Below are 13,637 nucleotides of genomic sequence, written 5' to 3'. Positions count from 1 at the left end.
CCTGACAGTGAAGATTAATGACATAATGCAGGTTGTGGGTTTTCCTAAGCCATAACAATAGGGTCGTTAAACTGCCCAAGCGAAGCCCAAATTTACACATACACAGTTTACATTTGGGCTGTAACGCTTTCCGCCCCGTGTCTGGAAGGCCCTGTCAACATGGACATAGATCAGCACAGTACTAACTCATTCTGTCAGAGGAAACAAAACAAGCCCCGCCCCGAAGCATGACGGACAGGTTTACACGCCGGCTTTGGCCTTTTTTTCCAATCCACTCTCCGACCTGACAGACCCAGATAGGCTTGCTGACGGGCTCGGCAGATGAAAGGAGAGAAAAGTTCTCACACTTGTGGAGTGCTTTTGAGTGGCAGCCCTGTATAAGTGGACTGGCCACTTTCCAATTTATACATTTTTGAAACTGCTGAGAATCTGCTTTTCTCACATTGGCATCCACTACCACAAAACAATATTACTTTGAATTAAATGCTTTTGAGTGTCTGTCATAGTTATGATGTACGTGTGATTCCTGTACCTTCCCTGAAGCTTTGATAATACATGTATAAACCCTTAGCATATTGATCGCTGGTTCAAGTAACCAGCATGTCAGAGTTTTCCAACTAGAGCTATCGATTAATGGGTAAGACTTGTTTAAATAGCACACACCTTAGCGGTCATATGATAAATAGTTTATGAGGCTGACCATGGCCATAATCTGAAGACCTTTCATGACATACACTGAGAACATCATACTATGAACTCAATAATGTATTCATTGTCCAAACTGGCCTAAGTAGTCATCATTTACACTGGTCTTTTATACCTAGTGATTTATTTATTATGATGACACGTTTGTATCCTAAAACATCGAAAGGGTGCTTTGTGGCATAACCCACATGAAGCGTACCTTCAGGCATGAAAATTACCTTTCTTCTATAAGAATTGGAACCATGATGCCATGTTGACTATATAACAAGAGGCAGCCTAAGTTCTTGGGTGTCCGTGGGAGTTCACAGAAGTCATCGGAGAGGAATTATCCGAGCATATTCGGTCATGCATGCACATGAGAGGAGGGCCAAGGAGGAGCGTTTCATCAACATGAAGTGCACCATTCCTACAAGCCTCTGCTGTCCCACGCGGCCTTACTAAATAACCACCCGACTCAGAATACCAATTATAGCTCTTCAAAGCACTGTATGGCAAAGTGAATGAGCTTTCATATGCTCTATCACACACGTGTCGAGTTCCTACTTGTCAGATGTATGCCATATTCCTGAGGTAAGGTAATGGAACCTGTACAAATACCAACAGACACATATCAGCCCTGAACACCCACCAGGAAATGTATGTTCAGCTCATGCCAGAAATAATTTACTTCTAAGGGAGTGTGTAGAAATTATTTGAGGAAAGAAAACGAGTAATGAATGAACAAATTAATGAAGTAAAGAAAAATAAATGCAAACATAAAAGCAGGAAAGAGAGAAGAAATAAAATGGTTTTGGGAGGTAGGAGTTTGATGTAATGTTATTTGACTTCATAGTGACCCTTATAAAAACATCATAACTGTCAGGACAGCCCCAGATAAACATGTAAAACAGATGTTACAAGAACGGTAGAAATGAGAGGTGTCAAGGCGGGCTCCTTCCTGCCGTATTAATTGGAAATATGGAATTTCTCCCCCTGAAAGAGGAAAGACTTCAGTCATTTAAGATACCACTATCTTTTATCTCTGTCTGCTTTAACCTGAGTAGAAATCAAACATAAATACACACCATATGTGATAATATAACCCCCCACACACTCACACACACAAACACATACAACCACATATGCACACACCAAACATGAATACATTCTTATGTCTGCTTTTCAGGGAATTCAGTTTTTGTTGAATATACAGAAGTAGATATCTGGCCTAAGGCAGGCAGTTATATGACAATGTTCTGAGATAAGATCTACAGCGTCTCATGATCTATAAAAATTCACTTGACACAAACAACCATATCTGATAAGGCAAAGCATTAAATGTTATGGAGCATCTAAATGGTTAATATAATATGAATGTCATAGGTAAAGGTTGAGGTGACACTTTAACTCCAGACTAAATTCCTCTGGCTTTTGCTCTGGCTTGCTGTACATTGCTCTGACTCACCCGAACATTCTTCTCGGCTCATCAACCCTAGGTAAAAGAAGACCCTCAACTTCAGCAAAAAGGAAATAACACATCAAGAACATTTGGGGAATGACACCTATCTGGGGGAGATGTGGGGGATTTGACCTACACCGTAAGGTGATGTGGGGGATTTGACCTACACCGTAAGGTGATGTGGGGGATTTGACCTACATTGTAAGAAAGTCTGAGGAATATTAGGCAGGGGAGTAATGAAAGTGTGCAGTCCTGTTGGAGGGTTAAGGAGATCAGGCTTTTACTGTGGTTGGAGTAAGTGAGCCAGGCAGGGTTGGGTGGGGGGGGGAGGTCAAAGGTGACTAATTGAACAGAAGGAAGCCGGTGTTAGGGTGCGTTTGTTAGGGAAAGGTGTCACTTTGGAATCTGACCTGAATGACAGCAGTGCTGATTAAAGGAAGAACAGTAATGTGTTCTCCAGGAATGTCTACTTACAGGTTGTGTGTGTGTGTGTGTGTGTGTGTGTGTGTGTGTGTGTGTGTGTGTGTCTAAGAGAGATATTCATTTGTGCATGTATTCATAGAGAAGGAACACCCTGGGATACGTCTGCAGGCAAACTCATACTGGATTGATATTGATAGTTATTTGTGCCACAACTGAATAGTTATGTCAATAATGACAAAGGGGCTTTGAAAAAAATGCGTAAGTGCAGGTTGAAACCATACACAAAAGAGGGGTTAAAGTAACATTTACATTTACATTAACAGCATTTAGCAGACACTCTTATCCAAAGCGACTTACAAAAGTGCTTTGTCATTTACTCACAGAATACATCCTAGTACAGTACAGTAGGTTAGAGACCAACATACCAATCAACTAGAATACTGTAGAATACATGGATGAATGCTGATACCTAGAAGTACAAAATACATAAGGTCTATCTTAAACTATGATAAGTGCTATAAACAACAAGTGCTAGAGTTTGTTAAACAACATAAACAGTACAGTTGTCCTTTAAATACTCTGCAAATAGATGCGTCTTCAGTCTGCGTTTGAAGACTGCAAGGGACTCTGCTGTCCAGACAGTAAGTGGGAGTTCATTCCACCATCTTGGAGCCAGGACAGAAAATAATCTCGATGTTTGTCATCCATGAGACCTGAAGCAAGGTATTTCAAGCCGAGCCAAACTTGAGGCTTGAAGTACTCAAGGTACGGATCGGGCTTTGAGCATTGACCTCATGTATGAAGGGGCTGGTCCATTTTTGGTTTTGTAGGCAAGCATCAAGGTTTTAAATCTGATGCGTGCAGCTATTGGGAGCCAATGAAGGGAGCGCAGCAGTGGAGTAACATGTGAACTTCGGAAGATTGAAGACCAGTCGTGCTGCTGCATTCTGGACAAGCTGTAGAGGTTTGATGGCTCTTAGAGGAAGACCAGCAGGTAGCGAGCTGCAGTAGTCTAGCTTTGATCACAGAGCCCTCCTGCCACCACGATCTGTGATGGTGCTGAAAGTTGTGAGTAAGTGAGGTTGCAGAGATTGCGACATCTATGATGATAGCATCAAGGAGATCTGTGGGTATGTGGACAGGAATTGTGAAACACATTTCAGATGCTTGATTTGTTGATGTATGAGATGAAAGATTGAGATAATATGAGAAGATACATAGATGAGTCCGTGAGGTCCGGTAGATGAGATGTAGATGAAGTGATTGAGAGCACAACAAAGCTTCTCCAGATGTCCGAATTTAAGTCAGTTCAATAAGTGCTAAGTCCGCCCCCCAAAATTCACACCTAAGGCCAGGGCGAAACTACACCTGTAGTGAGTAATTACAGCTAACAAGCAACTAACAACTAGGTTCAGACAATAAGCTTTGAATTTCACAGAATCTAAGGCAAAAGTGAGTAAACTCAGACTCACCTTAACCAAGGCCCGCATGCTTTCTGGACTGGACACTCTGTAGCCTGGTGGGTTCCCACTCCCCCTCAAGTTCACACAGGAAGTTCTTCCTAAGATGGGATCACAGAGGCAGGACTCTAGGGTAAGTGGTCCAATTCCCAGGCCTCTCTCTCTCTCTCTCTCTCATTCCTCTTTCTCATTTTCTCTCTATCTCTCTCTCTCTCTCTCTCTCTCTCTCTCTCTCTCCTATCCATGGCTCTTCCATAAGCTTGATGTGAACTGAAAATTGTGTCATCCGTGTCTATAGTCAAGCCCTAGTCATTCTCAAAAGCTCCAAACACACTATACTATCTGGGAAATAATTAATAGATAATGTTCTGCACAGCCAGTGAAACTTCCTCAGACCTCATAACCTCGACGTTATCTACGTAAGAGAGTTCTGTGGGATTAGTGAAGAGAAAAATAGCGGAACCGTGACTGAGACAGTAACCTCGATATTACGTCGGGCCTCGGTTAAATGGATTAGGATATTGCACCTTTTATCCACGTGGGGGCATCGTTGACCCGACGCGATTGCTTGCTCGCGATGCAAGCTAGTGATTACCTCACTGACCCTAACAATAAGAGCACTTGAGCCTATGGTGCATAAACTTGTTCCCTTTGCATTACTATATCTATGTCCAAGAGCAGGGCATAGCTGAACTGTGGCAGTCGTATGATATGAATATGGATATATACTAGGATATTTTTTGCAGACAATGATAGGTGCGAAAGTACCACTTTGGTGGCGCACTTAAGATCCTTAATCCTGACAAAGCTAACCTCACACTCAGATTTATTCATTTACTCATTTAACTACGCTATGTACTAAATTGTTATCTATACAGTTTACCGCAGTCATAAATCAAATGGGTTACACAGGACAAGAGAAGTTGAATGCATTTCAAACCAAAACGTTGTCCCACGTCGGCTGGATCCGTTTCCTCCCTGCCCGCCCCGTAAGAGGCGGGGCTCTGCGTTCTCTCAAAAGCGTAGGCTTATAGACTTCAATAATACTCGGTAGCTCGCCTCGCTCGCGAACAGATCGCGGCGGTAGATGTTCACGTCAACAACGTGATAAAGAAGGGACGAGACGACCCACGCACCCAGACATCGCGAGGTAAGAAGCTCATCTTTGCAGCCTTCGCGAATTGTCTCTTGCGTATTAATTGGACATGTGGCGTTTGGGTTTTGTTGTTTTCCGGCGGCTTTAGGCGATTAAGTTATTATTTTAAGCCTACAGTACCAGAGAGAATGTAAATAATCTTGACTGGAAGAAAGCTATCAGTGAAAGACTGAATTATGTTATAAGATAACTTAAGGTGCTTCCTTCTTCATATTAGAGTGAATGTGTGTAATGTGTGACTCAAATAAGAGATTTATAACAAAAACTCCATTTGAACAGAAACTTTGAGCATCGGAAAATAGAAATGCACTACAACTGTTTTGTTTTGCTGTTGCTGTGATGATCTTTATAACCTAGATCCATTCTCGCATCATTCACATCAGTTTTGTTGCATCTTCAGCCTACAGACATTCGTGTCTTAACGTATTTCCTTCTCTTTTTACAGTTTATTGCTTTAAAGAGGAGAATGCCAGCTATAATAAAAAACTCCGACTTGGAGTTCGACTCCTTACAGCCGTGTTTCTACCCAGACGAGGATGACTTCTATTTCTGCGGACCAGACGCAGCACCGCCGGGCGAAGACATCTGGAAGAAATTCGAACTCTTGCCCACTCCTCCTCTCTCGCCAAGTCGGGCAGCACTTCCAGGGGACGCGGGGGATCTGGACGCCGGAGCTGGGGATTGTTCGCTGATGGGGTTTGGATTAGGAGACCCGCTGGACTGGGCTTCCGAGCTGCTGCTACTACCGGAGGACGACATTTGGGGCGCGTCAGATGGTGACCTCTTTGGCTCCGCTCTGGATACTACGGACAACTCCATAATCATTCAGGATTGCATGTGGAGTGGCTTCTCCGCGCGGGAGAAGTTGGAGCGGGTGGTTAACGAGAAGCTCGGGAAAGCCATCTCCACCGTTACCGGTTCTGGAGTTAAAAGCACTACAGTCAAGATGCCGGAGCTAAACCGCTCCATATCGGAGTGCGTGGACCCTACAGTCGTGTTTCCGTTCCCCGTTAACAAAAGAAACGCAAGCAGCAGCCAAAGTGCGAGCCAGTCACGGACCGTGGCCATGCCATCGATCAACCGGGGCGCAGACGACACACCGAGTGACTCCGGTAAGTGTCTTGACATATGGAAGGTGAAATATTTTAAGCACAGTTACAGTAATGGGATAGGAACTAAAATTGTATGCGTAAGATTAAGGATATTTTTATTATTGCATTGTCTGACAAGGGCATGGGTTAAATTTCGTTCAAATTTATTCAAAAAAAGCACACAGCAAGATATCAATACGAAAAATGAATAAACTCCTGCACGAAGTACAAGAGTGCAATTATAAATGCGTTTTATGTAAGGTAGGCCTATAATTTGGCCTAGTTTGCAAGTGTTATTGGGGTAATTGTGAGAGATCATATGACAGACCCTGAATCGGATTACTGGTGTGACATTCCAGACTGCTGGACACACAAGATCTCAGTAGTAGTAGTGGGAGGCGATGCGGACGCAATTTATGTAATAGCGCTATGTCTCTGTTCTGCCGAACATCCAGTAGATGGCGATAATATCTGATATTGCACACCATGGCAAACTTGAACCCAGCTGGCACTGCGCCTTTTGTGTGAGGATGTGATGACTGAGGATCAGCCAAGTGTCGTTAAATGAGGTTTTTTTTTTTTTCAAGGATGCTTGTTAGGATTTCACAGAAGAAATCAATAGGGTGAAATACAGTTCACTGTATTTCACCATCAGCTGAAATGGTCAAATAGGAACTCGTACGTTCAAACGGAACCCTTAGTTTCGGCTATGACCAAAACATTGATTGTTTTGATGCTTAAATAAACTCGAGGGTTTTTTTAGCCTCACGTGTGCTTGTGCGTGAGGGGTGTTGTGGGGGGTGTTCAATTGAGGAAATTCAAACACTGCTAATAAAAAAAAAGTCGAAACGAAGCCGTTTTTCATATGCAAATAGAGAATGACAATCGCACGTGGGTGAGAGTGTAAGACCTAGCACTCAGTGCCAGCATGCGTGTGTGTTAAAAAAAACCGGGAGAGACTGAGACTGCCGCTCTGGGTTTGACTTGGCAAGCTGAGGGACTCTGAAAGGCGCATAATAATAATACTGTAAAACGCACACACACACCAGCCGTCTCTCTTTACAGAGTGACGGCTTTGAACAAGCGCAGTTTTCCTTCAGCTGTCCGCTTGGCACAACTCCAGGGCATCGGCTTAAGGCGCGATCAGATCACTACTGCTCGGCAAAGCCCGCGAATAATCGGGCCTACCGATTACAACACTCTTCCGGCACGTTCAGTCTGTAGTCCTTTTTTTTGGGGGGGGGGGGGGGGGTTCTCTCTCTCTCCTCCCCCACAACCAAAATAAAACGTAACCTCTGGCAGACGAGAGAAAAACAGTGAGACCCTCTTTCCTTTGCATAAGACTGCCTGGTCCCGTCTCTCCCTACCACACGCAGACGTGTTCCTGTGGAGTGCGTTTGAAGTGAGAGACTGTGGGATCCAGTAAATGCCAGCACACATTTCACGAGTGGCTTAGCTGATAATCACCTCCATTATCTCATAAATATGTCCCAGAAGCGTCTCACCGATGCCGGCTTGCCTTCTGGGGCTTGAGATATCTCACCACCTGGACAGACTGCTGGTAAAATGTTTTAGCAAAGTAACTGTTAAGCAATGGTTAACACACAAACACACACTCTCGCTGTAGGTGGTAGCTCGGTTACTGACAGTGAGATCCTTCCTGTGAAAACATGCAATCAGATCCTCTGTCTTGGCAAATGATATACCTCCTTAGAAGTCCATCCAAATATAAATGAGTATATCTCCATGAGAAATGTCATGTACTTACCTGTTTGTCTGTGGTCTGGGATACGCACACAAATATTTGGCTTGTCAGGTGAACCTATATTCCCTTTGTGCTTTTCAACAGATGAAGACGAGGATGTGGATGACGATGACGACGACGACGATGATGATGATGATGATGATGAAGATGATGATGAGGAGGAGATTGACGTTGTGACCGTGGAGAAGCGGCGATGCACCAACAGCAAGGCTCTCAGTGGCATGGGGCAGACTGGCCCTGCCCTGCAAGCTGGCGCCCGCCCAGGTTCTGGGGCAAGCAGGGCTCAGCAGGAGCTCATCCTGAAGCGCTCGGCAGCCGCCTCTATCCACCAGCAGCAGCACAACTATGCTGCCCCCACCCCCTTCACCGAGCAGCCAGCCCTGCCCTCAGCTCCCCCCAGCAAGAAGCCCCGGTCTGAGGGCGGCACAAACCTGATCCGCATGGCCAGGGCCAACACCCCCTCGCCTAGCTCCCCCACAGGCTCTGTTCCCCAGCGACCGAGGCGGAGTGACGGTGGCAGCCCACGCGCCTCCGACTCAGAGGACAGCGAGCGGCGTCGCAACCACAACATTCTGGAGCGGCAGCGTCGCAACGACCTGCGCTCCAGTTTCCTGACACTGCGGGACCACGTGCCCGAGCTGGCGCGCAACGATAAGGCGGCCAAGGTCCTCATCCTGAAGAAAGCTGCCGAATACGTGACTTCGCTCGAGACCCAGGAGCTCCGCCTCCGGCAGGAAAGGGACCGCCTCCAGAGCCGGCGCCAGCAGCTCCTCCGTCGTCTGGAGCAGGCCAGGACTCGCTGAGCACCAGCCACTCTACCGCGAGCACCCCCTGGCTAACGGCCGGCGGCCTGACGCAAACTCTTTAGGGACACTCACTGTCGTCACTTTTTTTGCACATTTTTTGACGTCAAGAATGTTTAGGGTTTACTTTGTCACTCCAGTTACATCAAGGAAAAGGAAGAGTATATACAAGCATAGCAGAAGCAACGAGAAGGAGAAGGACAGAGATGTGAGAATCTCTCACTCTGTCCTGTGGTTTTGTTTTCTCCGTTCTTTTTCCTTTTTTTTTTCCTTTCTTTTTTTTTTTTTTTTTTTTTTTACTCCAGCGCTGACCGACGAACCCTCCCTTCCTCAGACTTTCACGGGAACGGCGTTCCGGAACGCTGAAGCTGAAAATGAGCGCGCAATAAAACTCTCACACATGCACACGCACACACACAAACGTACACACACATGCACGCGCACAAACGTGTACACACACACACACACACACACACACACTTTGCCTTCACTGTTACTTCAGAAATGACACGAAAATAAGTAGACTTAAAAGAAAGGCCCCAAGCCTAGCCCAGCAGACTTGGCTCTTTCCCACACCTCTCACTGGTGTTCTAACCTGGGACGTACCTCTGCGCACCTTGATGTCAGTCACTTTTGTAAATAGATAGCTAAGAATTAAACACTCTCGCTCTGCCTTGTTTTTGTATACAGAACTGTCTTTGGGGTTTTATAAAAATGTCAGAAAAGCTGCCAAGAACTGGACTAGAAGTTTATATACATTTTAATAAGTACTGTATGGCCTCAATTTGTGAGGAGCTTTGTAATATAATGATATATTGTTATTGTTTTCATTTCTTATAACTCCTCTTGGTCCCCCACATGATACTTACTAATATCCACACCTATGCTTTAGTGTGCTTCTGATACATACTAAATTTGATACTTATATTTTCGTATGAAAATGAGTTGAGTAGATATCACTATCTTGTTTTATCTCTTTTCTCTTTTGTATAGTGTTTGTTTTGTCCTCATTTACTTTGCTCTCCTCTGTTTGTTTATCTATTTGTAACTGTCTGGTTTATAGAAGTTGGTCAATGGGAATGTATGGGGATTTTTTTTTTCTCTTTTTCTTATTGTATATTTTTTAGTGCTTGCAACTCATAGCACTTTTGAAATACCTCATTTTGCAAAATAAATAGGCTTTGAAAACAAACAAAAGCTGTTTCTGAAAAGAGACGTATTGTAATTCACCCAAGCTGCCCTTTCAAGTTTTGAAAGGTATTTGGTGTGTGCGGCTTTGTGGGACAAATAACCCGCGGTATATCACGTCCGTGTCCAGCCCTGATGCATCCTGCATCCTGCATCCATTAATCACACTCCAGCATCTTAAGACACTTAATGCCCTGTTGAAACTGAAGTAGTTATGTAGGTCATTTCTGTCAAAGCCAATAACATAATTAACAACTCAGGATAGCAATTTTAAACTCCCTCAGTTTAGAAGTCTTAACGACTTTTCATCCCAAAATTAGACCTTCCCGGCTCTCTCCAAGTTTGCTTAGATTTCATGTGTTTGGGTGTCATGACACGTGTTCTCCATAAGATACACACCTTCAGGATCCTGTTGTCAGTTCACTGAGCCCCAGTTCACCTTCAGGGCAGTTCAGCTGTGCGCGCGAGTTCAAAACATCCACCGAGCACAACCTGAAGGAAAGACGCAGGCAACGGGAGGAAGGAAACCTTTCATTGTTCATTTTGCGGTGGGGTTAGGTTTTATCCCACCATACTTTCTCTCTTTCTAGCACTCACCTATTTTCTGAGCAGTCATCTGCTCCTCACCATTCTGCCTGTTCAGGCCGAACAGACGCTTTCTGAAAAGGGGAAAGAGTGGGTTTTTTGTGCTCCTTTACACACACACACACACACACACACACACACACACACACACACACACACACACGAAGCACAACACACTCCAAGTAGATGTACAAGCACAGGGCGCGCACACACAGACGCACTTTTAGGGACACACACGCAAAACACACGAACACACTCCCCGAGAGGCAATACTGAAGCGTGCTCGGCACACACACAGACGCGCTCTCGCTGCTTCTTACCTCATTGTTCTGTGCGTTGCTATGGAAACTGCAGCAGCTGCAGCGTGGTTGACTAAGGGCTTGAGTGTGTCTGTGTGTGTGTGTGTGTGTGTATGAGTGTGTGTGTGGTTCTTTTGTGTGGAGGCCATCGTGCCCAGGGTGTCTAATGTCCTGCTGGATGAGGAAGGCGAGGTTGTGTTTACCAACTCCAGCCACATGGCCCACAAGAGCACTGTATGTAGCCAAAGAAAGCTCTGGGCCAAGTGCACGGCGTGTAATGTGAATCACGGGTGGGGCGTAGTGACGGGGGGGGGGGGGGGGGGGGTGTTCTGAACAAGAAGTCACCCCACAGAACAGGCCGAGGAAGACACAGACAGAAGGAGAGTTGGGTAATGAACTCCTCAGGGAGACCTACGCTTCAGGATACTACCTGCAATCTGGTGTATGGGAAGATTACATAACAGTCTGAGATTTCAGTCATTGTGCATTGGAGTGCTTGCGTGTGTATGCGTGTGTGTGTGTTTGTGTGTGTGTGTGTGTGTGTGTGTGTGTATACGTCATGTTTGATCCCTAGGAGGAGGTAACCACGGGAGACCCCACTGTACCATCTGGTCGATGGCTTATCTCGCCTGGTTATGGACAAAAACAAAAACAGCGAGTGAAGCAGAGACAATAACACACCACCACGTCTAAAGCAATAGAGCCGGCCAGAGAGACAGAAGCCAGATACACACACACACACACACACACACACACATACACATACACACACACACACACACACACAGACACACACACACACACACACACACACACACATATATACACACACACACACACACACTCACACACACACACACACACACACACACACACACACACACACACATACACACACACACGCAAGCACGAGCACACACAGAGAAACAGTATTTCATTCTGCATTACAGTACAAGGACAGAGTGAGGAAATGCTCAGAACAAATAACACAAACACAAAAATATAATAAAAGTCTTTGTTATTTCTTTGTTGCCATGACAAACTTGCCAGCTTGGTGGATTTTGACACCATCACAGACAGGAGGATTATTTATTTATTTCATCTTGTCTTCTTTCTCCCTCTCTCTCAATCTTTCTTTTGCCCACATGTTTATTTTGCCATTGATTAATACACAACAGTGTTAGGATTTACGTCTTTCTTTAATACAGTAATAGATTATATAACTATTACCGATCTAAATGTTGAATCCTTCATAACTCTTAACAGTCATTATTACATGCGATTATTTTAGGTTGAAATGACCTGGGTTTCTACACCCAAATCATGTGAACATAGGGCTGCCTGTGACTCCCACCCTGACGGTCATCCAAGCTGATGGGTCACCCTCAGAACATGCGAGCACAGACGAGTTGTCTCAGGGCCAAAGTGGCACCTCTGGAATGCGACCACCACACGGGCGGTGCGGGAACTTGCCGCCCCGCCCGCATGCACCCAGACCCAGCCTGTATGATATTAAAATGAAACAGCAGCACCTCCAGCAGGACAGACAGAATATGAACAGATGGAGAGAGAGAGTGAGAGAGAGGGAGATGTTGAGAGAGAGATGGGGAGTCAGGGTGAGGATGAAGGCAGTGTGGCTGCACAGCCCTTTCATCGACTGGGACCTGTTGGAGCAGAGCTGATCTGTGGAGAACGCCACCCAAACAATGGCATGCCAGTGTAAATACATCCCAGTCTTACAGGGCGCTGCCACTGGGGGGTGGGGTGGTGCCATCTGTCACAGGTCAGGTGCAGAATGGGGGAACCGAGGCTGATTTGTGTGTGTGTGTGTGTGTGTGTGTGTGTGTGTGTGTGTGTGTCTGTGTGTGTGTATTGGTGTTGGGGGGTAAAAGAGGAAGTCATGTGTGATCAAAGTTTTACCAGTTGAGTCGAAATTAACATACAGATGGTCAGACTGTAACATACACTGTCTCTCTTTTTCTCCTTTGTTGTGTTTATCTAAATCTTAATTTAACATCCCGCACGTGTGCCCACACAATTGCTCATTCAACCCAAGCAATGAGTCTGACCTTCACCTCTGAATGAAATGTGTGCACACACACATACACACACAAACAAACTGAAGAAGAATGAAGACACACCAATGAATTATGTAAGAAATGAAGACTCCATTTTTTAGTTCAAGCTTAAAATGGTGAATTTAATATATTTAACATGGGGAATAGGATATAATGTCCAAAATAATGTATATTTATCCTACAGGAACAATAAGTCTTTGTGTGTATGTGTGTGTGTGTGTGTGTGTGTGTGTGTGTGTGTGTGTGTGTGTGTGTGTGTGTGTGCGGGCCTGCATTGGTTCTGTAATGTGGACTCCAGATGTTTCTCGGGCTTTTAAGGTCAAAATTCCCATTAAAAGACTTATTTTTCTGTCTCTGGATGTGTGTGTGTGTGTGTGTGTGTGTGTGTGTGTGTGTGTGTGTGTGTGTGTGTGTGTGTGTGCATGCTGTCCTTTGGATTCCATAATCAATTTCTTTATTGTACACAAATGTGCTTGGGTTGATTCATGGTTTATTGTTTTGTCAACTGTAAAGTTCAAAAGTTCTGCTTCACAATACTTTCAGTAAATTACATGTAGCCACATAAACCTCTCTCTTTGCTTAAGGTACACAACTAAAGACATAGTAACATCAACCAAAAAGCTACTGCGTATGTTTGTGTAATTAA

The 13,637-nt window shown here is 44.9% G+C and overlaps 1 protein-coding gene and 1 long non-coding RNA gene across 2 annotated transcripts; one reads left to right on the top strand and one right to left on the bottom strand.

Moving 5' to 3' along the window:
* Positions 1-3,549: 3,549 nt before the first annotated feature.
* Positions 3,550-5,067, bottom strand: LOC113588494. Its single transcript, XR_003411856.2, has 3 exons — positions 4,967-5,067; positions 4,039-4,127; positions 3,550-3,690 (listed from the first exon to the last, which is right to left on the bottom strand). It is a non-coding gene; the product is annotated as an uncharacterized LOC113588494 (long non-coding RNA).
* Positions 5,063-10,033, top strand: mycn (MYCN proto-oncogene, bHLH transcription factor). Its single transcript, XM_027027687.2, has 3 exons — positions 5,063-5,176; positions 5,628-6,294; positions 8,123-10,033. The coding sequence occupies exons 2-3, from the start codon at positions 5,649-5,651 to the stop codon at positions 8,839-8,841; spliced, it is 1,365 nt and encodes a 454-aa protein (XP_026883488.2). The 5' UTR covers positions 5,063-5,176; positions 5,628-5,648; the 3' UTR covers positions 8,842-10,033.
* The last annotated feature ends 3,604 nt before the right edge of the window (positions 10,034-13,637 follow it).

The sequence above is a fragment of the Electrophorus electricus genome, chromosome 8, assembly GCF_013358815.1.
Source record: "Electrophorus electricus isolate fEleEle1 chromosome 8, fEleEle1.pri, whole genome shotgun sequence".
NCBI classification, from domain to species: domain Eukaryota; kingdom Metazoa; phylum Chordata; class Actinopteri; order Gymnotiformes; family Gymnotidae; genus Electrophorus; species Electrophorus electricus.
Note: the sequence above shows the minus strand (reverse complement) of the source record. Positions and strands in the feature narration are given on the sequence as shown.

Coding starts and splice junctions, on each gene's coding strand:
- mycn (XM_027027687.2), top strand. CDS start 5,649: ATGCCAGCTATAATAAAAAACTCCGACTTGGAGTTCGACTCCTTACAG. Junction 6,295..8,122: donor CGACACACCGAGTGACTCCG/GTAAGTGTCTTG, acceptor GCTTTTCAACAG/ATGAAGACGAGGATGTGGAT.